The sequence below is a fragment of the Mauremys reevesii genome, linkage group 5, assembly GCF_016161935.1.
Source record: "Mauremys reevesii isolate NIE-2019 linkage group 5, ASM1616193v1, whole genome shotgun sequence".
Lineage (NCBI taxonomy): Eukaryota > Metazoa > Chordata > Testudines > Geoemydidae > Mauremys > Mauremys reevesii.
This window is the reverse complement of record NC_052627.1, coordinates 27,614,763-27,639,121: the sequence shown is the minus strand read 5'-3', so window position 1 is coordinate 27,639,121 and position 24,359 is coordinate 27,614,763. Positions and strand designations below refer to the sequence as shown.

The 24,359-nt window shown below is 41.8% G+C and overlaps 1 protein-coding gene across 11 annotated transcripts in view; it reads left to right on the top strand.

Annotated features, from left to right (window-relative positions):
- STPG2 (sperm tail PG-rich repeat containing 2) overlaps positions 1–24,359 on the top strand; it is a 410,139-nt gene that overhangs the window by 100,747 nt on the left and 285,033 nt on the right. For 10 of the 11 annotated variants that reach the window (XM_039541569.1, XM_039541574.1, XM_039541571.1 and 7 more), the window contains one exon: positions 569–658. In XM_039541569.1, coding sequence (XP_039397503.1) covers positions 569–658 — 90 coding nt within the window. Of the gene's footprint in view, positions 1–568; positions 659–4,005; positions 5,757–24,359 lie in introns of those variants that run through there. The other variant, XM_039541578.1, reaches the window with a different exon arrangement.

Below are 24,359 nucleotides of genomic sequence, written 5' to 3'. Positions count from 1 at the left end.
TGAAATAAATAAATAAAGGTTCTTTGAACCCTTAAGGCCCTCTTTTAACTTTTATTTTTTCCTTTTAGGAAAACCAAATAAATTACTCTTTATATTGTTAATATAACAATAAGTTTATAAATTTAAACATTCAAAACCCAGGAACTTTCAAGTTAAAGTGCTCATAGTAAAAATTTAGTTTTGCTGCATTACACTATTTTCTATTCCTGTTTCTTTTTTTTAGATGAATACTTCTATATTTTGATGTTTATATTGTTAAGTATTTGCTATAAAAGATAAAGGATGAGCAATAGGGCCAGGCTGTCATCATCTTAGCTTTACGTTTGCTGAGTTTGGAGCACTGAACATCATAGTCTTAACAGTACCTTAATATCATGTATTTGTTTAGGTTTCAAGAGATTTATCCTGGGGAACTTGGCTGGGAGGAGACAATGTGTATTTGTAAACACTGAATGGATTGATTCTAATGCCAACATAACTGATGTCAATTAAAACTACAAAGGAATTTTCAGAGTCTGAAATAGAGTTTTTTAAAGACTAACACTTCTGTGTACTTTGGAATTCTCAGGGCAAAAGGAGCACCGAAGAATCACATAAACAACATAAGCAGTTACCTGTTTTCTTGTCATCAACAGAAAGAACTCCAGTAGTTGCCATGGTAAGATAACTCTCCAGATTATTTAGGTTGTCTTTTTATATTACTGTATTCCCTCTAATATTTTAAACTAATGAATACAAATAAGATTTGTGGGGTCAAATTCTTTGCAAGCTAAGATCCATTGAAATCAATAGAATTATGCTTGCAGAGAATCTGGCATGTATTTTCTGTGGGGTCTGTAAATTTACAGCAGTGAGAATGACATCTTCTAGAATGGTGGTATAATATTTTCAATATTATTTTATTTCTGGTTCTGTGTGTCCTAACATGATTTTTGTTTTTCTTACCACTGCTGTACATTGAGCAGACGGTTTTTATTGAGCTGTGATGTTCAGGCCTTCTTTCTAAGATGTTAAAGTTAATTTAGAATGCAGCAATGTGTACAAGCAGTTCTACTTAGTTCTTACAGTATGTATTATTTTGCATTTGTGTACAAAGAATATCATCTCCCATTGTGTTACCCTTTCACCTGAATTTATGAGGCCCTTGCAAAGTTCATCACAGTCTTCTGAGGTCTTGACTATCCTAAATTTTTGTGTCATCTGCAAATTGGCCACCTCACTAGTTACCCCTTTTCCAGATCATTAATAAGTGTATTAAAGAACACCTGTCCTTGTGTGGAACATTGGGGCACTGTGGTATTATTCTTTGTTTTCTGTCTTGGCTAGTTTCTAGCCTTCGTCAGGTTTCAGAGTGGTAGCCATGTTAGTCTGTATCAGCAAAAACAACAAGGAGTCTTTGTGGCACCTTAGAGACCAACACATTTATTTGGGCATAAGCTTTCGTGAGCTAGAACCCACTTCATCAGATGCATGGAGTGGAAAATACAGGAGCAGGTATAAATACATGAAAAGATGGGAGTTGCCTTACCAAGTGTGAGGTCAGTCTAATGAGACAATTCTCCCAGTCTTTAATCAAGCCTAATTTTATGATGTGCAAATTAATTCCAGTTCTGCAGTTTCATGTTGGAGTCTGTTTTTGAAGTTTTTTTTTTGTTGAAGCATTGCCACTTTTAGGTTGGTTATTGAGTGACCAGGGAAATTGAAGTGTTCTCCTACTGGTTTTTCAATGTTATAATTCCTGATATCAGATTTGTGTCCATTTATTCTTTTGCGTAGAGACTGTCCAGTTTGGCCAGTGTACATGGCAGAGGGGCATTGCTTGTACATGATAGCATATATCACATTGGTAGATGTGCAGATGAATGAGCCCCTTATGGTGTGGCTGATGTGGTTAGGATGGTTTTACCTTGAATAGATATGTAGACAGAGTTGGCACCAGGTTTTTTTGTAGGGTTTGGTTCCTGAGTTGGTGTTTTTGTTGTGTGGTGTATAGTTGCTGGTGAGTATTTCCTTCAGGTTGGAGGGCTGTCTGTAAGCAAGGACTGGCCTGTCTCCCAAGCTCTGTAAGAGTGAGGGATCATCCTTCAGGATAGGTTGTAGATCCTTGATTGTGCGCTGGAGAGGTTTTAGTTGGGGGCTGTAGGTGACGGCTAGTGGCGTTCTGTTACTTTCTTTGTTGGGCCTGTCTTGTAGTAGGTGACTTCTGGGTACCCTTTTGGCTTTGTCAATCTGTTTCTTCACTTCACCAGGAGGGTATTGTAGTTTTAAGAATGCTTGATAGAGATCCTAGAAGTGTTTGTCTCAGTCTGAAGGATTGGAGCAAATGTGGTTGTATCTTAGAGCTTGGCTGTAGACAATGGATCATGTGATGTGGTCTGGGTGAAAGCTGGAGGCATATAGGTAAGTATAGCGGTCAGTAGGTTTCCGGTATGGGATGGTGTTTATGTGACCATCGCTTATTAGCACTGTAGTATCTAGGAAGTAGACCTCTTGTGTGGACTGGTCCAGGCTGAGGAATTATAACATTCAAAAACCTGTAGGAGAACACTTCAGTCTCTCTGGTCACTCAATAACAGACCTAAAAGTGGGATTCTTCAACAAAAAAACTTCAGAAACAGACTCCTGGATGTATATCATTAGGTGAAGGTGATTTTGTTGTTCTTTAATTTACTGTTTTGTTCCAGCACTACAACTACCTTTGACACCTCACTCTCTGACAATATCTGTTTTTTATTATCTAAAAAGAGTAGCTTTGGGATTGATGTCTCCTAAACATCCTCACTGTTGAAAGCTGATGCAAATGAATCATGTAACTTTTCTGTAATATCCTATTGCTCTTGTTAGTCCCTGATAGTTAAGCAAACTCACTAGTCCTTTTGCAGGCTTCCTGCTTCTGATACAATTACATTATTTATTTGGTTATTGGCAATTTGTTCTTAAAACTCCATCTTGGCCTTGCTAATTTCCATTTTAACTTGTATCTTGTATCATAGGGCTGAAGAGGCAAATTTGAGACAAATGTATCCTTCAACAAATGGAAATTAAGCCCAAGTAAAACCAGCAGGAAGCTGCATAAACTGGTAGATACAAGTTAAAATGGAAATTGGCAGGGCCAAGATGGAGTTTTTGTTTACTGCCCGTAACCTGTCCATGTTCTAGTCATGGGTATTTTTAGTAAAAGACATGGACAGGTTACGGGCAATAAACAAAAATTCACGGTCTTTGATCTGTCCATGACTTTTACTAAAAATAGTGATGACTAAAACTTGGGGGCGGGCGCTACCCAGGGACCCTGCGGGTGTTAGTGAAGGGCAGGCTGGAGGCGCGGGTGGGTGGCGGCGGCGGCGGTGCATGGCCCATGACCCCCGCTGATGCTTGGGGGGTGGGGGTTGGCGGAGCCGGCAGACTTCCTACCTGGCTCTGTGCCTTCCCACCCTCCCCCCCGAAGCAGCAGAGTTTGGGTGTGGGAGGAGACAGGGGATTGGGACATGGGATGGAGTGAGGCGGACTCTGGGCAGTGCTTACCTGGGGGCTCCCCGGAAGTGGCGACATCCCCCTCGCCCAGCTGCTAGGTGGAGGCATGACCAGGCAGCTCTGTGTGCTGCCTTTGGCCAGGGCACTGCACCCACAGTCCCCATTGGCTGGGAGGTGACCAAGTAAGCTCTGCCTCACCTTGTTCCATGCCCCAATCCCCTGCCCCCTCTCACACCCCAACTCTTCTGCTAGGGGAAGGTTGGGGGCATGCGCAGGGGCCAGAGAATTGGTCCTGCTTTGAGCAGGGGGTTGGACTAGATGACCTCCTGAGGTCCCTTCCAACCCTGAGATTCTATGATTCTATGGCGCAGGGGCTGCCTGAGCTGCCCCTGAGCCAGGTGCACTGGCTGCTGGAAAAGTCATGGAGGTCATGGAAAGTCATGGAATCCTCCTCACATTCAGGATTGTAACAATTACCTACATCATCACATCTCTCCAGGCTTACGACTGGTTTTTGCTATTGACTTTCAGGATACATACTTCCACATAGTCATCCATCTGGCCAGTGGGAAGTACTTGACGTTCACAGTGGGGTCCAACCATTATCAATACAAAATGGATTCTCCACTGAGAGTTTTCATGAAATGCCTGGCAATAGTACCTGTACACCTCAGAAGGAAGAACACTGATGTCTATCCTTACCTGGATGATTGACTGATCAAGTGCAGATTCCAGCAGGAGACAAGAGCAAGCCTTCCTCTTCTAAATGGTAGGCCACATGATGGACTATGAAAAAGATCATCTGTTATGCCATCACAGATGATAGAATTCATAGGAACTCTGATTGACTCCAGCTCGGAAAGAGTATACCTTCCCAATGAAGATTTCTGTTGATGCAATTGCTAGTGTTATCGGGATAGAGTAAAAGTTGACTATGGTGTTATTGCCATGTCTGGGGCTGCTTGGCCATATGTTTGCTTGCATATACATGGCAGTACTTGCCAGACTTCACCTGCGACATCTTCACCTCTGCCTCAGGTCAGTCGATTCCCCAGGGAAACATCAGATGAACAAGAAGGCTTTGGTCTCGCCTCACATTGTTGCAGAACTAGGATGGCAGAAGAAACTCAGAAACATGCATGGAGGGGTACCATTCTCGGAACTCTCATTGACAAAAACTTCATGGAAATATCTGGCACAGGTTGAGAGGTCCATTGGGACCATCCACAAATGCAAGAGACTTAGGACCCAGAAGTTATAAGGTTCCACATCAAATTCCTGGTGCTCAGAGCCACTAAAATAGCCTGCAGAGCCTTCCTCCATATTCTTCAAAACTCCACAGTGCAAATACTGACAGAGAACCCATCTGCAATGAAATACATAAGAAAACAAGGGGGCACATATTCATCTTCCCTTTGTCTGGAAGCTGTGCCAGAACTTTTGTTCCAAGGGGGCCATGAACCTGGTGTTGTTTCTAAAATGCTTTCCTTCGGTAGTGGTCTCAAGGCATACTATATACTTTTTCACCAATCTCCTCGTTCCTCAGAGTAATTTTGAAGATGAGAAGAGACAAAGGCATGATCTTTTGGTGGCTCTGTATGGGCCTACACAGTTTTGGCTGACAGATTTGCTGAACATTTCTGTTCAGTTCCAGTCTAGCTCCCAGACTGCCTGGACCCCATAGACAAATATTCCATCCAGACCTGAAGTTGCTGCACCTGATGGCATCGCTCTTGTCTGGCTAAGTACTACGGACAGAGGCTGCTCCCTTCAGGTCCAGGAAATCCTGTTACAAGGCAGGAAAATGTCAGCCAGAAGAACCCATTCATCTAAATGGAAGAACTTCTCTCTATGGGCAGTCCAGCATGATCTTCACCTTGTCCCGGCCTTGATACCTGTTGGACTTACAATAGATCTGAGGGAACTGAGGGAGGGACATGGCTGCCTTGTACTTTATGGCAGCACACGGAGGCACATGGCATATGTATGGCCCTGATTATAATTAAAAATAATTAAATCTTGTGCACATGAGGTGCATTCGCCCCTACAGTTGGATTCCCACTGACTATAACATCTTGCAGAACCGCAGTTAGTGTAGGGTTCTTTCCTTTTTTCCAAATTTGTTACTGAGTTTTCAGAGAAATGTTAAATGGCATTTCACTTTTAAATCTGCAAACTCATTATAATTTCCTGTCCTTCCCTCAGGAGCAATTATTCAACACTAAGAATTCCACATCTTGCATGTATATTGTAATTGGCATAGATCTTAATGTTTTAAAGCACTTTTCAACAATAAAATAAATGTTTACTGTCTCTACCAGACAAGTCATGTGTCAACTAAATAGCAGTGCAGCGCATATAAAAATGGTAAATCACTTTGTGCAGTAAATTGTTTTAATTGAAGGAACATATATTTATTTTGAAAGTATTTAGAAATACAGTAGCCACCTCAAAAGATAACGTTTTTCTTTAGCAGTTAAATAAAATCAGAACCACATTCATGTGTAGCATATTTCAAAAACTGTCTATTTTCCAAATGATTTTGAATGTAAGAATACTGGACCTACTTGGAGAAATTAATAATCAATTATCTTTTTGTATATGTTTTATATATTAATGGGACTTGCAAGTAGCAGCAAAGGCCGTCAGGATATCTGGGCCCATATCTTGCTCTTATAGATATTAGATTTAGAAATCTGATTCATTACAATGGCATCAGGATTGGGTCCCGAATGTGGAACTAAAATGTGGCACTCCATTTAAAATTGAAATAAAAATGAAAGGTAATATTATCATACATCTTAATAGATACAGACAGAAAAATGTGTCAGCTTTTGGATCTTCTGGTTAAGATTTATATCTAGGAAAGAGATTCCTCTTAATTTCATCGTTAACAATCCAGAATCATAAGGATCTATAGCCAAAGCAACCATAAAAAAGAAGATTTTGATTAACAATGGTATAAGTTTGTTTTGGCTTTGTTGCAAGGCCAGTCCTCGCTTACAGACAGCCTCCCAACCTGAAGCAAATACTCACCAGCAACCGCACACCATACAACAGAAACACTAACCCAGGAACCTATCCTTGCAACAAAGCCCAGTGCCAACTCTGTCCACATATCTATTCAAGTGACACCATCATAGGACCTAATCACATCAGCCACGCCATCAGGGACTCATTCACCTGCACATCTACCAACGTGATATATGCCATCATGTGCCAGCAATGCCCCTCTGCCATATACACTGGCCAAACTGGACAATCTCTATGCAAAAGAATAAATGGACACAAATCTGACATCAGGAATCATAACATTCAAGAACCAGTGGGAGAACACTTCAACCTCTCTAACCACTCAGTGACAGACTTGAAGGTGGCAATTTTGCAACAAAAAAACTTCAAAAACAGACTCCAAAGAGAGACTGCTGAACTTGAATTAATATGCAAATTAGATACAATTAACTTAGGTTTAAACAGAGACTGGGAATGGTTGGGCCATTACACTAATTGAATCTATTTTCCCATGTTAAGTTAAAAGAAAAAGGAAAAAAAGAGGAGGATTTAGGAGAATAAGGAATGAGAGGGGAGTGGGAGAAAAGACAGGAGATAAAGGTAGGAGCAGCATCATGTAGGTCCTTGAAGTGTCAGAAGGAGGAGCTTGGCTTTGATATGATAAGGGGCAGGAAACCAGTGGATGAGGGAGGAGTGACATGTTCAGAGCAGTGGGAAAGGACATGATTATATGAGCAGCATTTTGGCTGTGGTTGGTAGGGAAGTGGTGTAGGCCAGAAAGTAGAATATTACAGTAGTCAAGGAACGAGGTGGCCATGGCATGAGCAATGACAATGAAGGTGGACGCAACTAGTGACAGAACTCATTGAGAGACTAGACATGTGGGAAAGGGGAGCAAATTGTTGAAGATTACATTACACTGCAAGCCTGGGGGCTTGGCTACACTTACAAATTTGCAGCGCTGCAGCAGGGTGTGAAAACACACCCTCTCCAGCGCTGCAAATTGCGGCGCTACAAAGCGCCAGTGTGGTCAAAGCCCCAGCGCTGGGAGCGCGGCTCCCAGCGCTGTCCGTTATTCCCCACACGAAGGTGGAGTACGGACAGAGCTGGAAGAGCTTTCTCCCAGCGCTGGCGCTTTGACTACACTTAGCGCTTCAAAGCGCTGCCGTGGCAGCGCTTTGAAGTGTAAGTGTAGCCAAAGCCTGGGAGAAAAGAAGGATATCGGTGGTGTTAATGAAGGGATCAGGTGAGATTTTTGCCATTTGGGGATTCATGCTTTCCCGGTCAATGGGAATTAGGTGCCTAAGAGACTTTTGAAAATGGGATTTAGGCACCTAAGTCACTTAGGTGCTTTTGAAAATTTTTGCTCTGATCAAATATAGGAACACCTTAATCATTCTCTGTGTGACTGTGTGTATAAAAGTGGGGAGGGAGGGTGAAGAAAGATACAGGAGAGAATTAAGGCTTTCTAATACTGTTACTATTTATTATTTTCACAAACTATTAGAGAACTAGCTTTATCCAGATAAGTGCGTAACTACTGAAACTTGGACTGATTCTTCAGACATATGAATAAATGTAGAAAATAAAAGCATTAAAATAAAGGAAACAGAAAAAGAAAATCCATAGTGTTTGAATGATTTAGTAACTGTATTGCTTCTAGCCCTGCTCTCTCTGCTAGCATATGTTGTGTAAGTAGCTAAGTGGCTTCTATTTAATGGCTAAATCATTTTTAGTACATTGTCACAATTATTGCTTTCATGCTGAATTGTTAATAGAATCACTTTGGTAGCATATTAAAAGTACTGCATACCATAGTGCTCATTTACTTCAAGAGCTAGGGTTTCCTTGAAATCATATTGTGCTGCATAATTATAGTTTGCAGACTAAAAGTTTTATTTTACAGATTGTAAATCTGCATTTTTGTGGTGATATGCATTACAGGGGTTTCATGTCTAGGTATTTATTAAGAAATTTATATCTTTCAATAGGCTATGCCTGATTTCACAGCTTAAAAAGTAGGCTATATTATGTGAAAATAATAAACCTATCACAGTCGGCAATGGCAACAGCATTTTAACTGCTGCTATTTTAGTATGTAACAAAAGTATTATTTATTGTTTCCTTGAACATTTAGATTTTTATATACAATACTTAAAAAAACCTTCTGCAATATGTTATTTGACAGCAGAATATATTTAAAGAACCCAATTCATGATTATAAAAAGTGGAAGAAATAGAGTATATAGTGTAAAATATGTAATGATTACTATACGTTTTATATTTGCACAAAATTCAGTGAAGAAAAATAAATGCTAATTATTTGTATTTCTTTTCTTTATTGTGTGCCTGCTTACTGAAAGAGTGGTATGCATGTGGTTCACAATGCTTAGCAACAGTCTTCTTAGGGCTTGGCTACACTTACAAGTTGCAGCACTGGTGGAGGCTTTCCAGCGTTGCAATTACACCCCGTCCACACTTGCAGGGCACAACCAGCGCTGCAACTCCCTGGTTGCAGCGCTGGCTGAAAACCCATCCCGGTTGGGGTATAAGGAGTGCAGCGCTGGTGATCCAGCGCTGCTCAGCAGGTGTGGACACTCACCAGCGCTTTAATTGTCCTCCAGGGAATAAGGAGTTATCCCAGAATTCCTGTTCAGCCACTCTGCTCATCAGTTTGCACTCTACTGCTCTTGCCTCAGGTGACCCGCCCTTTAAATGCCCCGGGAATTTTAAAAATCTCCTTCCTGTTTGCTGCAGCCAGGTGTGGAGTGCAATCAGTTAATCTTTCCAGGTGACCATGCCTCCACGCGGCAAACGAGCCCCAGCATGGAGCACTGGCGAATTGCAGGACCTCATTAGTGTTTGGGTGGAGGAAGCTGTGCAGTCCCAGCTGCGCTCCAGCCGTAGGAATTACGATATCTTTGAGCAGGTATCAAGGTCCATGCTGGATAGGGGCCATGATCGGGACACACTACAATGCAGGGTGAAAGTTAAAGAGCTGCGGAGTGCCTATTACAAAGCCCGCGAGGGGAATCGCCGATCCGGAGCTGCCCCCACGACCTGCCGTTTTTACAGGGAGATGGACGCGATACTTGGGGGTGACCCCACTGCCAATCCCAGGACAACGATGGACACTTCTGAGCAGGCTGGGGGACAGGAGGAGGAGGAGGAGGCGGAGGCGGATGCGGAGGCGGCGGGGGGGGAAGGAAAACGCGAGTGAAGCTACTGGGATGGGGGAAGACACCCCAGAGTGGGCATGCAGCCAGGAGCTCTTCTCAAGCCAGGAGGAAAGTACCCAATCGCAGCAGCCAGCAGTTGCAGAAGGACAAGCAGAGGAGCGGGTTACCGGTAAGCGGCTTTTATTTTCTGGGTGGAAATGTTTCTGGAGAGGAAGGGGGTTTAGGGCTGCATGCATGCCAGCCTAGATGTGGAATAGCCCATTGATGTGGTCTATCACGTCGCGGTAATCGGCTGCAGTGATCTCAGCAAAAGTTTCAGCCAGAGCGTGGGCAATATGCCTGCGCAGGTTTATAGGGAGAGCCACTGTGTTCCTTGTCCCAGTCACGCTGACGCGTCCGCGCCACTGTGCCGCGAGGGGTGGGGGGACCATTGCTGAACACAGGCAACCCGCATAGGGTCCAGGGCGGAATCCACATTGCTGTAGAAGAGCCTCCCGCTGTTCCCTAGTGACTCGCAGCAGGGAGATATCTTCCAGGATTAACTCCTGTGAAAAATGTTGGGAGACTCTTTAGTGAAGATAGTGATAGAGATAGGGAGATAGTGAAGATCACCCCTGCAGCTGCATCTTCACTCAACCCCTCTATCACTCCAGATTACCCGAAGCAACCAGCACCCCTCTATCACTCAAGCCCCACTTCTCCCTCTATAAGCACCCCTCACTCACCATTTCGTGGCTTCTGTTGTGTTATGTGTGTGGTAAAAGAATGCTAAAGTGAGGACTAAGAACTCCCTCAGTGTATCAATTAATGTCTGGAGATAGTGAATACAATGCTGCCCTGTTAAATGTTGTCATTTCTGGCTTTCTACAGTGACCTTGACTGCTGGACTGAGCAGATGTACCACAGCACAGAGGCTGCACAATTTGAGGAAAAATCCCCGAAAGAGCAAGGAGGACATGTTGAAAACTGTTCTTCATCACTCTGCTAGAGAGAGTAAAACCTTGCTGGAGTGGAGAGAAAAGGAAAGCATGATCCGCCAGAGACATTGGCGTAGAAACGCTGTGGCAAAGAGGAAAAGCACAAACCAGCTGCTAGAGATCCTGTCGCGCCAAGCGGACTCTTTCCAGGCTATTGTAGCCATGCAGGCAGAGCAGTCCCATGCTGCCCCACAGCCCCCCCCCCCCCCCGTCCCAAAGCTTTTTGCCTTGTGCCCCAATGCCAGCTCAAACCCCCTTTCCCCAGCATCCAGGTTCTTACCACCACCAGCTGCCTCCAACACCTGTACGTTCACCAACCAGCCCTGATACCTACCACCCTTACCCTCTGCACTCAACCCCCATCACCATGCAGTATATGCACCCTGAAGTGCAGGATTCATTAAACAGCACTCCAGACAGGACATATGCAAACTTGTGACTGTACAGTTTACCAACCCACACCCCTGCCCTCTTGTGTTCATGAAATGTTGTGTGTCTGTCTGTCTGTCAAGGAAGTTTTTTTTTTTCAATAAAACAATTCTTGGCTTTGAAAACAGTCTTTATTATAGCAGATAGTGAAAGATACCTTAGCCCAGTAAAGAAAGAGGCACTGCAAATCATTTTAGGGATAATAGAATAACAGTGTAAGCAGTGCAATTCACTCCCATGCAAGGCAGCAAACATTACTGTTGGCTTTCAGCCTCAAATTGTTCCCTCAAGGCATCCCTAATCCTTGAAGCCCTGTGCTGGGCCTCTCTATTAGCCCTGCTCTCTGGCTGTGCATATTCAGCCTCCAGGACTTGAACCTCGGTGGTCCATGCCTGACTGAATGTTTCACCCTTCCCTTCACAAATATTATGGAGGGTACAGCAAGCGCATATAACCGCGGGGATGCTGCTTTCCCCCAAGTCTAGCCTCCCATACAAGGAACGCCAGCGTGCTTTTAAACGGCCAAAAGCACACTCCACAGTCATTCGGCACCGGCTCAGCCTGTAGTTGAACCGGTCCTTGCTCCTGTCAAGCTTCCCTGTATAGGGTTTCATGAGCCAAGGCAGTAACGGGTAAGCGGGGTCTCCAAGGATCACAATGGGCATTTCGACGTCCCCTACTGTGATCTTCCTGTCTGGGAAAAAAGTCCCTGCCTGCATCTTCCTGAACAGGCCACTGTTCTGAAAGATGCGTGCATCATGCACCTTTCCAGGCCAGCCTGTGTAAGTGTCAATGAAACGCCCGCGGTGATCCACAAGCGCCTGGAGAACCATAGAGAAATACCCCTTACGATTAACGTACTCTGATGCCAGGTGGGGGGGGGGCCAGAATAGGAATATGCATCCCATCTATCGCCCCTCCACAGTTAGGGAAACCCATTTGTGCAAAGCCATCCACAATGTCCTGCACGCTCCCCAGAGTCACGGTCTTTCTTAGCAGGATGCGATTAATTGCCTTGCAAACTTGCATCAAAACGATTCCAACGGTCGACTTTCCCACTCCAAACTGGTTCCCGACCGACCGGTAGCTGTCTGGAGTTGCCAGCTTCCAGATTGCAATAGCCACCCGCTTTTCCACCGTCAGGGCAGCTCTCAATCTTGTGTCCTTGCGCCGCAGAGTAGGGGCGAGCTCAGCACACAGTCCCATGAAAGTGGCTTTTCTCATACGAAAGTTCTGCAGCCACTGCTCGTCATCCCTGACTTCCATGACGATGTGATCCCACCAGTCACTGCTTGTTTCCCGAGCCCAAAAGCGGCGTTCAACGGTGCTGAGCATTTCCGTGAATGCCACTTGCACTTTAGTGTCACACGCGGCAGGAGAATCGATATCGATATCATCGTCAGACTCCTCACTGTCACTTTGGAGCTGAAGGAATAGCTCGACTGCCAAACGTGTTGTGCTGGCGACACTCATCAGCACAGTCCTCAGCAACTCGGGCTCCATTTGCCACAGAAATCGCGATTCACACACAGAGAGTAAAACAGAAAGACACTCACAATGGCGCCAAACGTTGCCGGAAAGAGTGAATGCTGGGATGTGAAGCGATGCACCACGGGGCGTTGGCACAGGAAGCGGAATGACCCACACACTTCCTTCCCCTTCCCACAATACTGAGCGCCAAAATGAGACGAGGTGCTCTGTGGGATAGCTGCCCACAATGCACCTCTCAATACAGCGCTGGAAAGTGCTGCAAGTGTGGCCACACTGCAGCGCTGGTAGCTGTCAGTGTGGCCACACTCCAGCGCTGGCCCTACACAGCTGCATGACCAGCGCTGTAACTCCCAGCGCTGCAACTTTCAAGTGTAGCCATACCCTAATAAGTAGTAGGCAGCTTGAGGACTGCTATCTGAAAGATGATTGCCCAGAGGCAAGTGGGCAGAGTCACTTAAAAGGAAAAATTTCTACAAGACGGGTAGGTCTTAGCAGCTTTAAGGGCTTTAAAAATGAAAACTATGAATCTTAAATTGGATCTGGAAACAAATAGCTTATATTGTGTATGGAGCACTGCTGGTGTTGTGTGCTCTCCTGTCTTTAATGTCTAAGAAGCAGGCTGCTGCATTTTGTACCAGCTGAAGCTTTTCATTTGGCCATTACTTTGATCTGCAAGTAGATTGTGTTGCAGCAATCTAACCTAGGGGTAATGAATGCAGGAATCATCATAGCTGACTGAGAAGAATGGGCTTAATCTCTTGGTCGTTTGAATATAAAAGAGGCATTCCCCTCCACCATTGTTGTCTGTTTCTCCAATAGTAGGCACAGTGCTGTCTTGTTGATGGATTGGTTGTATCTGCTGAAAATGAGACATAAGTTAGGATGTTTTTTGAGTAGTGGTATGTATGAAATGTATATGCCCTTCAGTTTAGAAATAAATCTCATGGGTTATTTTGGTTTGTCTTCGGATTTTTTAAACAAATTGTTGATTTAGGCAGTACTGCCACTTCCCACTTGGGGAGAAAGCCCCATGCCAGATTGCCGTGTTACTGCTCTGGCACTCTGCTCTGGTGCCCTGTGCATGGGTTCCTAAGTTGCAGGTCTCCACAGTTTCACTTCATTTACCCAATCTCATTCTGCTGTCTTCTTTTAAAATACATTTCTGCTCCTTCAGACAAAGGAATTGCATTCAAACTTAATTTAAGCAAGCTGCTGAAGTCCTAAAATTGTGTTAGTCCCATCTGGAATTTCATTAGATCCTTTCTGCTTACTAAGGTATTTAGCTGTTGAAAATTTTTGAATGATTTCACATATGAGAATTTAAAATTTACTCCATTAACTTTACAATAGGTAGCTAATATGTTATACTCATCTTAAGCTGTGATACCATATAGCAGTGGAGATCTGTGATCCTTGAAACATTTAAAAACATTTTTTCTTTCTTTTAGTAAATTATATTTCTGGGAAGTTAAAAGCTTTATGTATGCAGTATCTTAGTATTTAAATATTTTGGACTTTTTCCACATTTGGGACCAGATATTGGAAATGGGGTGCCTTAATTGTTCCTGCAAAATGTAGTTTTTGTTGCTTTCCTCTGTACTCTCTCCAATTTATCCACATCTTTCGTAAAGTGTGGCAACCCGAACTGGACATAGTACTCCAGGGGAATCCTCACCAGTGCTCAGTTAAGTGGAATAGTTACCTACCAACCTCCGTTTGAGGCCTCAAAATCAGGGCTCCACTGTTCAGGATTCTAAGGCCAGAAGGGATGACTGTGATCTTCTAGTCTGACTTCCTGTATAACACAGGCTATAGGTTTTCTCTGAAATAATTTGTTTTAAGTAGAGTATATCTTTTCAGTAAAATATCTAATCTTGATTTAAAAATGGTTAGTGATGGAGAATCAGCCACAGCCCTTGGTAAATTGTTCTAATGATTAATGACCCTGACTGTTAAAAATGTAAATCTTATTTCCAGTTTGAATTTGTCTAACATCAATTTCCAGCCATTGGATCTTTTTATACCTTTGTCTGCTACACAAAGAGCCCATTATTAACTATTTGTTCCCCTTGTAGGTACTTACACACTGTGATCAAGTAAGTTCTTAATCTTCTGTTTGTTAAACTAAATAGATTGAGCTCCTTAAATCTGTCACATAAGGCATGTTTTCCAATCCCTTAATCATTCTTGTGGCTCTTCTCTGAACCCTCCCCAATTTATTATCAAGCTTCCTGAATTGTGGACACCAGAGCTGGACAGAGTATTCCAGCAGTAATCACAGAAGTACCAATGCAGAGGTAATATAACCTGTCTACTCCTACTTGAGATTCCTGTCTTTCCAAGGATCACATTAACTCTTTTGGCTACAGTATCCACTAAAACAACAAGGAGTCCGGTGGCACCTTAAAGGCTAACAGATTTAGCAGATTTATTTATTTATTTATTTATTTATTTATCTACAACCCATCCTGGACAATGATCCCTCACTTTCACAGGCCTTGGGTGGCAGGCCAGTCCTCGCCCACAGACAACCTGCCAACTTGAAGCATATTCTCACCAGTAACTGCACACCGCACCATAGTAACTCTAACTCAGGAACCAATCCATGCAACAAACCTCGATGCCAACTCTGCCCACATATCTACACCAGCGACACCATCACAGGACCTAACCAGATCAGTCACACCATCACCGGTTCATTCACCTGCACGTCCACCAATATAATATAGGCCATCATATACCAGCAATGCCCCTCTGCTATGTACATCGGCCAAACTGGACAGTCCCTACGGAAAAGGATAAATGGACACAAATCAGATATTAGGAATGGCAATATACAAAAACCTGTAGGAGAACACTTCAATCTCCCTGGACACACAATAGCAGATCTAAAGGTAGCCATCCTGCAGCAAAAAAACTTCAGGACCAGACTTCAAAGAGAAACTGCTGAGCTTCAGTTCATCTGCAAATTTGCTACCATCAGCTCAGGATTAAACAAAGACTGTGAATGGCTTGCCAACTACAAAAGCAGTTTCTCCTCCCTTGGTTTTCACACCTGAACTGCTAGAAGAGGGCCTCATCCTCCCTGATTGAACTAACCTCATTATCTCTAGCCTGCTTCTTGCTCACATATATATATATATATATACCTGCCCCTGGAAATTTCCACTACATGCATCCGACGAAGTGGGTATTCACCCACAAAAGCTCATGCTCCAAAACGTCTGTTAGTCTATAAGGTGCCACAGGACTCTTTTCTGCTTTTACAGATTTATTTGGGCATAAGCTTTCATGGGTAAAAAACCCACTTCTTCAGATGCTACCCCCTTATACTAGTATCATACTGGGAGCTTATATTCAGCTGATTATCTATCAGGAAATCCCCCTCCCCTGTCTTTTTTAGAGTCGCTGCTTGTCAGGATAGAGTCCTAAAAGTATGGTCTACAGTCTTTATTACAAGATTATACATATATATTTGGCTGTATTGAGATACATATGGTTTGCTTTCACCCATCTTCCCAAGTAATCCAGATCAGACTAAATCAATGGCCTGTCCTCTTCATTATTTACCACTCCTCCAATTTTTGTGTTATCCACAAATTTAATCAGTGATGATTTTATGGTATCTTCTGGGTAAAACATATAGGTAAAACAGATAAAAACATTAAATAACGTAGGGCCATGAACTGTTCTCTGCTGGACTCCACTGTTAACAAAGACTTGATAATTCTCTGTTTAAACATATATTTTGAGACCTATCCATTCTTTAATATATTTAATGCCATTTTAAGTTTGTATCATTCTAGTTTCTTAATCAAAATTCTGTGCAGTACCAAGTCAAGTGCCTTATAGGTCTAAATATTAACACTATTAACATCTTATTAGCATATCATATATTACACGTCATACATATTAACATCAACAATTTTACCTTTATCTACCAAACTTGTAATCTCATTTGAAAAAAAAGAGACCAAGTTAGCTTGGCAGGAGCTATTTTCCATAAATCCGAGTTGATTGTCATTAATTATATTACCATCCTTTAGGCCTTTATTGAGTCCTCTATAAGCTGTTCCATTATTTTGCCTAGGGATCAAGATCAGGCTGAAAGGCCTATAATTATCCCAGTCATTTCATTTGCTCTTTTAAAACTTTGGCACATTTGCTTTCTTCTAGTCTTCTGAAACTTCTTCTGTATTCTGAAAGCTACTGAAAATCAACATTAACAGTATTAACATTTATTAGAGTTCTAGTCATTGACCAATATGTAATAAGAGACAGTGCCTGCTACAAGAGCGTACAGTCTAAACAGAAAAGACAGTGTGTGGGAGGAAGACAGTATTATCATCATCCAAATATTACCAGACATGGAATTAAGGCACAGAGGGATTAAGTGATTTATCAAAGGGCACATGGAAGTTTGTAGTATAAATAGGAACTGAACCCAGATTTCTTGAGTCTTGGGCTAGTGCTTTAATCACAAGGCCATCTCCTTCTTCTAAAGACTAATTTCATCCATGTTCATATGATAATTTCAGACAATCATGAACAAGCTAAACTGTGTCTGAGCCCCTTGTTTATCAAGTTCAATGCATGGCTTGAGATACGTGAATCCTCTCATTGTCTGGCTATACTGAAAGGACAGGAGACATTTGACATGGGTTTAATCAGGCTACAACTTTATTATTATATGTGTGGGACTACCCAGCAGATAACAGTGTACAGTGCAGATAACCCCATGTTTACCATTCCCGGGGGATGAGTCAGTGACCACGCTGACTCCTTGTGCAGCAGTTTTCATCTTCACCCTCTCCTCCCCCACCAGCCATAAAGCTCTGTTCCCTTCACTTGTCCAGCCAGCCAAACACTCCCCTGCTTAAAGGTGAAGGGCAGTCATTACAAAGGCCCCTGCATCTTGGGAATTAATGTTGTCCTGACGAAATTTATGACAGTTCATTTAAAGGCACTCAGTACTTGTAAGCTCAAGTTTCTTACATAAGGTTATTTGGGGGAGGGGGGTCAGTGATTTCAGTTTACAGAGTGAACGAGTTAAGGTTTTTTTACATGGGAGGTTTCTTTCTTGGGGTCAGTGATTTCAACTCAGAGAAAGTTGCCAGATAATCCACTTTAAATCAAATTTATAAGGATAAGGAGATGCTATGGACTCATCCTAGATTGTTTTTGAAAGTGGTAAAAGATTTTTAGTTTTATTTGCAAGTGTTTCCCCTGTGCCTATATGCCTATTTTGGTGAAGTCCTTCTTCACAACCTTGATGATTAAAGGTCTATCTTCTGGGGTCAATGCTATCTCAGTGGTGACCATATCAAATGGCTCTCTCACTACTGTGTTCTGGTAGGCATGTACCTGGAAGGTTCTCTCATGGCTCATGCTATCCACAGCAGGGCAAATTTGGTTGTCATATGCAATAATGTTTCTATCTAGAATATGTGCAAAACAGCCATATAGTCCTCCATATATATAAATTAAAAATAACCTGTTGCTTAGAGGTAGTTTCTATTGAGGAATCCCATATTAATCTCTAGGTTATGAATAAGCTGTTTTTGAAATAAGGGAGCCCAAACTTTGCCTGTCCCCCAAATTTAGATTAGTTTAGGAAGTCTCTTACTTGAGTTGGTCAATTTGTGAAAGATTTTGCTTTTATTAAGACACACATTTGAGGCTCTCTCTGTCTGTGCCTCTTGTAATCCTTTGGAGATACTATATCCCTTCTTTAATTAAAAAAAGGTTTTTAATGTTGGGCAGTTCTTTTTATTTTGAGTCATCCTAAAGCTAATTACTCTCCAAGAATGAGAATCCTGGGTAGACAGAATCTTTAAAGAAAGAGAAACTTTCTTGCTTATGATTCTACATAAGATATAACCGCTCAAGATTCTCATTCAGCCATCCATCTTCCAGCAAAAACTGAGGCCTTCTTCAGGTCATGTTCCTTTCTATGAAATTTTATTTTATTCCTGAGGAGGGCAGTTTTAAATAAAACTGTTTTGTCCCTTTTTGTATGGTATGTTTTGCTAATTAACTTTTTCTAAGGAGCCATTGCTTTTTGCAGAATTCAAATGGTTGCTGGAAGGTCACGAGGGACAGCAGTAATGTTGTGTAATTTAAATCAAACTGTGATGGGGCATCTGCCCCACACTAGCCCATAAAGGGTTCTATTAAAGGGAGCTGCGCAACAGGCAGCCAATTGGAGAGGACCCTAGGAAGGCTGGGCAGGAGACAGCTAATTGGAGAGGGCTACAAGGAATAGCCAATTAGGGCCGGGCAGACCCATATAAGAAGAGTTGCAGGGCAGAGCAGGTCAGTCACTTGGAGAGGGAGGAGGACTGGCTGCCTTGGACAGAGCAATGCTGGGCAGGCTCAGGGGAGTGAGAGTGAGCTCCCGGCTGATGGCTGGCATGCTGAGGCCCTGAGACAAGGGCGGAGAAGGTGCTGGGGCTGTGGGGAAATGGCCCAGGAAAGTAGACTGAGAGGTTGGAGGGGACGCAGCATGTGGCTGCCATCTACAGGGTCCCTGGGCCGGGACCTAGAGTAGTGGGCAGGCCTGGGTCCCCCCCTCTAGCCCCCAATCACCACTGAGAAGTGGCTGGACAGTGGACTGCTATTCCCCTGGAAGGGGGATACAGCCGGAGGGCTGGGTGATATAAGTGTGTGTGATACAGCCAACTGTGATACTGCCAGAGGGCTGTGTCCTGAAGAGGACGCCGTGGTCCTTGAGGCAACACGGGTTGAGGAGTGTGGTGATGGTGGGCAAGACACCACCAGAAGAGGGTGCACTGGCTAGCAGAGCTGATCCCTGGGACATCCAATAGGAGGTGCTGCAATGGTGAGTCACACCCTGTTACGCAAACAAACAAAAGAAGAATGCCCCGTGGATGTAAGAAAAATTCAAAAGAAAAATATACTGACCAAGGGCTGAGATGATGGCAGTGACGGTTCATGTTGTGTGACTGAGCAGTTTTATGTGTAGGTATCTCACAGGCTAACAGTAATTACTACTACCACAGAGGACCAGAAAGCTTTTGAACTGGGGAGTTCCATCCTGTCTTGCTGATAACTTAGGTCTCTTACCTTTATAAAAGTAAGTGTGTGTGTAAGATTTACAATTAAAATATTTTTTAAAAATACAAATGAACTGAGTACTTGAGAAGTAATTGGGTGTATGTGATTATAATCTTTAACTTGAATATTATTTTTCATATTTTTTATTTGAAAAGAAATTCCTAGACATAAGTACAATACTGAATAACTGAATGTTATTAATATTTTGACAGGCAAATCCAATCTTTTACCTCAGACTTATGGTCAGGTGAAATGCAGTACAGTTTGTAGAAGTTTTGGGGTTAATTAGCTGAAATCCTGTTTTTAAATATGATATAACTACATAATAGAGAATTTTTTTCTAAGTTTTATACATCAGAAAATCAAAGCAGGGAAGGAAAATGAAATGTTTAATCCTACTTAATGCTTCAAAGGGTAGGCAGCATAATAGGTAAAGCTTAAGTATATTTTTAGGTGATTGGATTCCAATTACTATATATGTAAAATTAAAATAACCTCTCACACTGGTGATTATTGCAATGATAGCGACGTTATAAATTAACATACATTTGATGTTCATTATGAAACAGCATACTCTTCTGCTCTTAGGACTACATCCTTCTCTTCTATACCAAATCTTTGGGCATGTGGGTTCCAGGTGACTCTGGGGAAGGAATCCTCCTCCCCCAGGACACCATTCAGATACTCCATAGCTAGATCAGTTTAGTAGCAGATCCACAGGTTCTGCTCCCATTCCTTTGGGAAAGCTGGTTCCATGGCATCTGGGCTTTTTGTTGTTGTTGTTGTTGTTGTTGTCGTCCTTGGGGTAGGAGGCAAGATTTCCTTTGTGAACCCTTTCTTGGATGATTGATCTGAGGAGCACCTTCTTAGCAAGAAGTAGTTGTGATATAATTTCAGCTGTGACAGAAGCCAGGCAAATAAGTGGTAACGAATTACATGGGTGAAAATTTTATATATGTGCCATACTGAAATCTTTATTGTTCTTTGCCTTTCTCCAGCATTACTGAAGTGGACAGGGTCAGAGGAAGAAACAATTAGCTGATCTCTGGGGCCTTTGTCTAAATATAAAAAGAAATTTAAAAACAAAAAATATGAAAACTAGGCAAATGGGATTTTTAAAATGAAAATGGATAAAATATATTAACCTATAAAGTAATTTTTTCCATTTGTTTCCATGTTTTCCAAAATCTTCCTTTGTTAAATTCATTTTCATGATTTTTCATTTCTGGCTGATGCTTTCTTTCCTTGGTAGCTAGGTATGACATTGCTCCCTACATCCGTTTAAAAAAAAAGAAGGGGGGGGTGTATCTTTGATCTGAATGTCAGTATGTGAATAGAAAGTGAAAAATAATAATATGTTTCTGTATTTAAACAAATGCCAGTCTTTATGCAAAAATCTGTTGAAACATTTATAGCATCGAAAATTTGGCATGTGATTCTAGCATCCAGCTGCTTAAGCTCCTCACATCTTGCTGTTTAGAAAGTCAATTTATTTTTTACAGAACTTATGTTCTTATACAGATAAATTTGAGACTATCACAAAATGAGACACAGTAATCAATTTAAACTCAGCAGTTGTCTGCTATTAATTGTCATTTAGATACATTTAAATGCAACACTTGTGATGGTTCTGATTCATAAAATGTTAAAAGATATTTGTAATGGACAAAAAGTCCTGAACTCCACATGTGGGAATGAGAACTTATATTATTTTTCAGGTAAGCACCTTATCTTTTTATTAAGTACCTCTCCTCCTATCCCAAGCTCCCGCCATCGCTCACATACTATTATACCTATGGAAGTCAAAAAAAAAAAAAGGCATGTGTGCTCTAGCAGATAGTACATACATTAATATTTATTAAATTAAGAAGATTGGATAGTAAATTGCAATAAGTAGGGGCATTAATTTGAATGTCTAGAGGGACTACAACATGGTATTTAATGTATATAGATTTTGTTCATTGCTATTTGACAGTAGATAAGTAAAGATTTAAAGCAAATTCAAGCATTGATATCAAAAGATAGAAGCATAAAAATGTAGAGCTGGAAGGGACCTTGAGAAGACATCAAGTCCAGCCGCCTCTGTTGAGGCAGGACCAAGTAAACCTAAATAATCCATGACAGGTTTTTGGACAGCTAGTTCTTAAAATTCTCTAGTGATGGCGATACCATAACCTCCTTCGGAAACGTATTCCAGAGCATAACTTCTCTTATAGTTAGATTTTGTAATATCTAATTTAAATCTCCCTTGCTGCAGTTTAAGCCATTACTACTTGTCCTACCTGCACTGGACAAGGAAAACAATGTATCATTGTCCTCTTTATAACAGCCTTTAATATACTTGAAGACTATCAGATCTCCTCTCAGTCTTCTTTTCTCAAGATTAAGCATGCTCAAGTTCTTTAACCTTTCCTTGGGCAGGTCAGATTTTCTAAATAGTTTATCATTTTTGTTGCTCTCCTTTGTACTCTCTCCAGTTTGTCCACATCATTCCTAAAGTCTGGCATCCAGGACTGGATGCTGTACTCTAGCAGAGGCCTCACCAGTGTTGAGTAGATTGGGAAAATGACCACCTGTGTCTTACATACAACACTCCTATTAATACACCCGATGCATCACATTTTTGACTCATATTTAATTTGTGATCCAATGTGACCCCCAGTTTCTTTCAGCCGTACCACCACTAGCCAGTTATTCCCCATTTTGTAGTTGTGCATTTGATTTTTCCTTCCTAAGTGAAATACTTTGCACTTGTGTTTATTGAATTTCATCTTGCTGATTTCAGACCAGTTCTCCAATTTGGACAGGTTGTTTTGAATTCTACTTCTGTCCTCCAAAATGCTTACAATCCCTCCCAGCTTGGTGTCATCCGCAGATTTTTTTAAGCATCCTCTCCACTCCATTATCCAAGTCATTAATGAAAATATTGAATAATGTGGATCCAGGACTGACCCCTGTGGAACCCCATTGGATATGCCTTCCTACTTAAACAGCAAACCATTGATAACTACTCTTCGAGTATGGTCTTTCAGCTAATTGTGCACCCACTTTATAGTAATTTCATCTAGACCACATGTCTCTGGTTTGCTTTTGAGAATGCTGTGTGGAACTGTTTCAAAATCCTTACTAAAATTAAGATATATCACACCTACAGCATCTCTCTAGCCACTAAGCCAATAACTATGTCAAAGAAGGAAATTAGGTTGGTTTAGCATGATATGCTCTTGACAAATCCATGATGGCTATTCCTTATAACCCTATTGTCCTCTAGGTGCTTACAAATTGACTGTTTAATAATTTATTCCAGTATCTTTCCAGATATTGAAGTTAGGCTGACTGGTCTATAATTCTCTAGGTCCCCTTTATTCCCCTTTTTATACAGGTACTATGGTTGTGCTTCTCCAGTCCTTTGAGACCTCATCCTCCATGAGTTCTCAAAGATAATTGCTAATGGTTCAGAGATAGCTTCAGCTAGTTCCTTAAGTACCCTAGGATAAATTGAATCAGGCTCTGCTGACTTGAATATATCTAACTTATCTAAATATTCTTTAAACTGTTCTTTCCCTATTTTGGCTTGCATTTATTCCCCCTTGTTGTTAACATTAATTGTGTTGAGTATCTGGTCACCATTAGCCTTTTTACTGAAGAGTGAAGCAAAATAGATATTAAACACCTGATCTGCCTTCATGACATCTGTTATGAGATCTCCTTCTCTTAGCTTTGTATTTCGCTTGCTCCTACTGTACCTAAAGAACCTCTTCTTATTGCCTTTTGTGCTCCTTGCTAAGTGTAACTCATTTTGTGCCTTAGCCTTTTTGCTTTTGTCCCTACGCTATAGGTGTCTAATTTATGTTAGGTGAAACCATTCAGTTTATTTTTAAGGGAACTTAACACACATTCTTGCATTTTCACAACATTTCAGTAAAAAGTCTAAAAGCATCTTTGCAAGCAAAACTTTTTTGTTTTAGCAAACTGTTCTCTTCTTTTAAGAATGTAAAACTGTTGAATCCTTTGTTCTGATCTAGGAACTCCTCTTGAGTGCCAATCTTTGGGTTTCTAATTGTAGATGAGGCTGCTAGTGAAACCTACTTTTTGTTTAAAGACTTCGGTGAAGGTACAAAGTGTACTGTAATGGTTGAGAACCAAAGCCAGTGCTGTCATGACTAGCCAATATGTAACTACTGACTTGATTTATGTATGGCTTGAATAAGAGTAATCTCTGCTACCATTTATTTCATTAAAATGAGGGCAACAGTTTATGATCCTTAGTTATGCCTTCTGCCTCCCCACTCAGACAGTTATTTTTATATACACATTAAGAAAGTTTGTGTTTTAAAGATTCTCCTCATGTCTTGTGGTACAGGATGTATCTCTGTGTATTGTATTAATATATTATAGAGTGTTCCTTTTGGCAAGCTTTACTTTCTTGAGTTCCAGCTTCATATGTATAGGATACTGTACATCAGAATAACAATTACTTGTGGACTGAATTTGACTTTTTTTTTTTGACATGTAAGTTCTGACATTGTGACACACACTGCTATCTGATCTTGCTCTTACATAGCAATTTTCTCTGGGACACCATGCTGAGCTTGCTTCATAGAAATGTACCCAAGTACTAATTTGCTTACTATACATGTTATTAAGTAAGTTGTTACCAGGGCTGCCCGGAGTGGGGGGGGGGGGTGCAAGTGGGGCAATTTGCCCCAGGCCTCGCAGG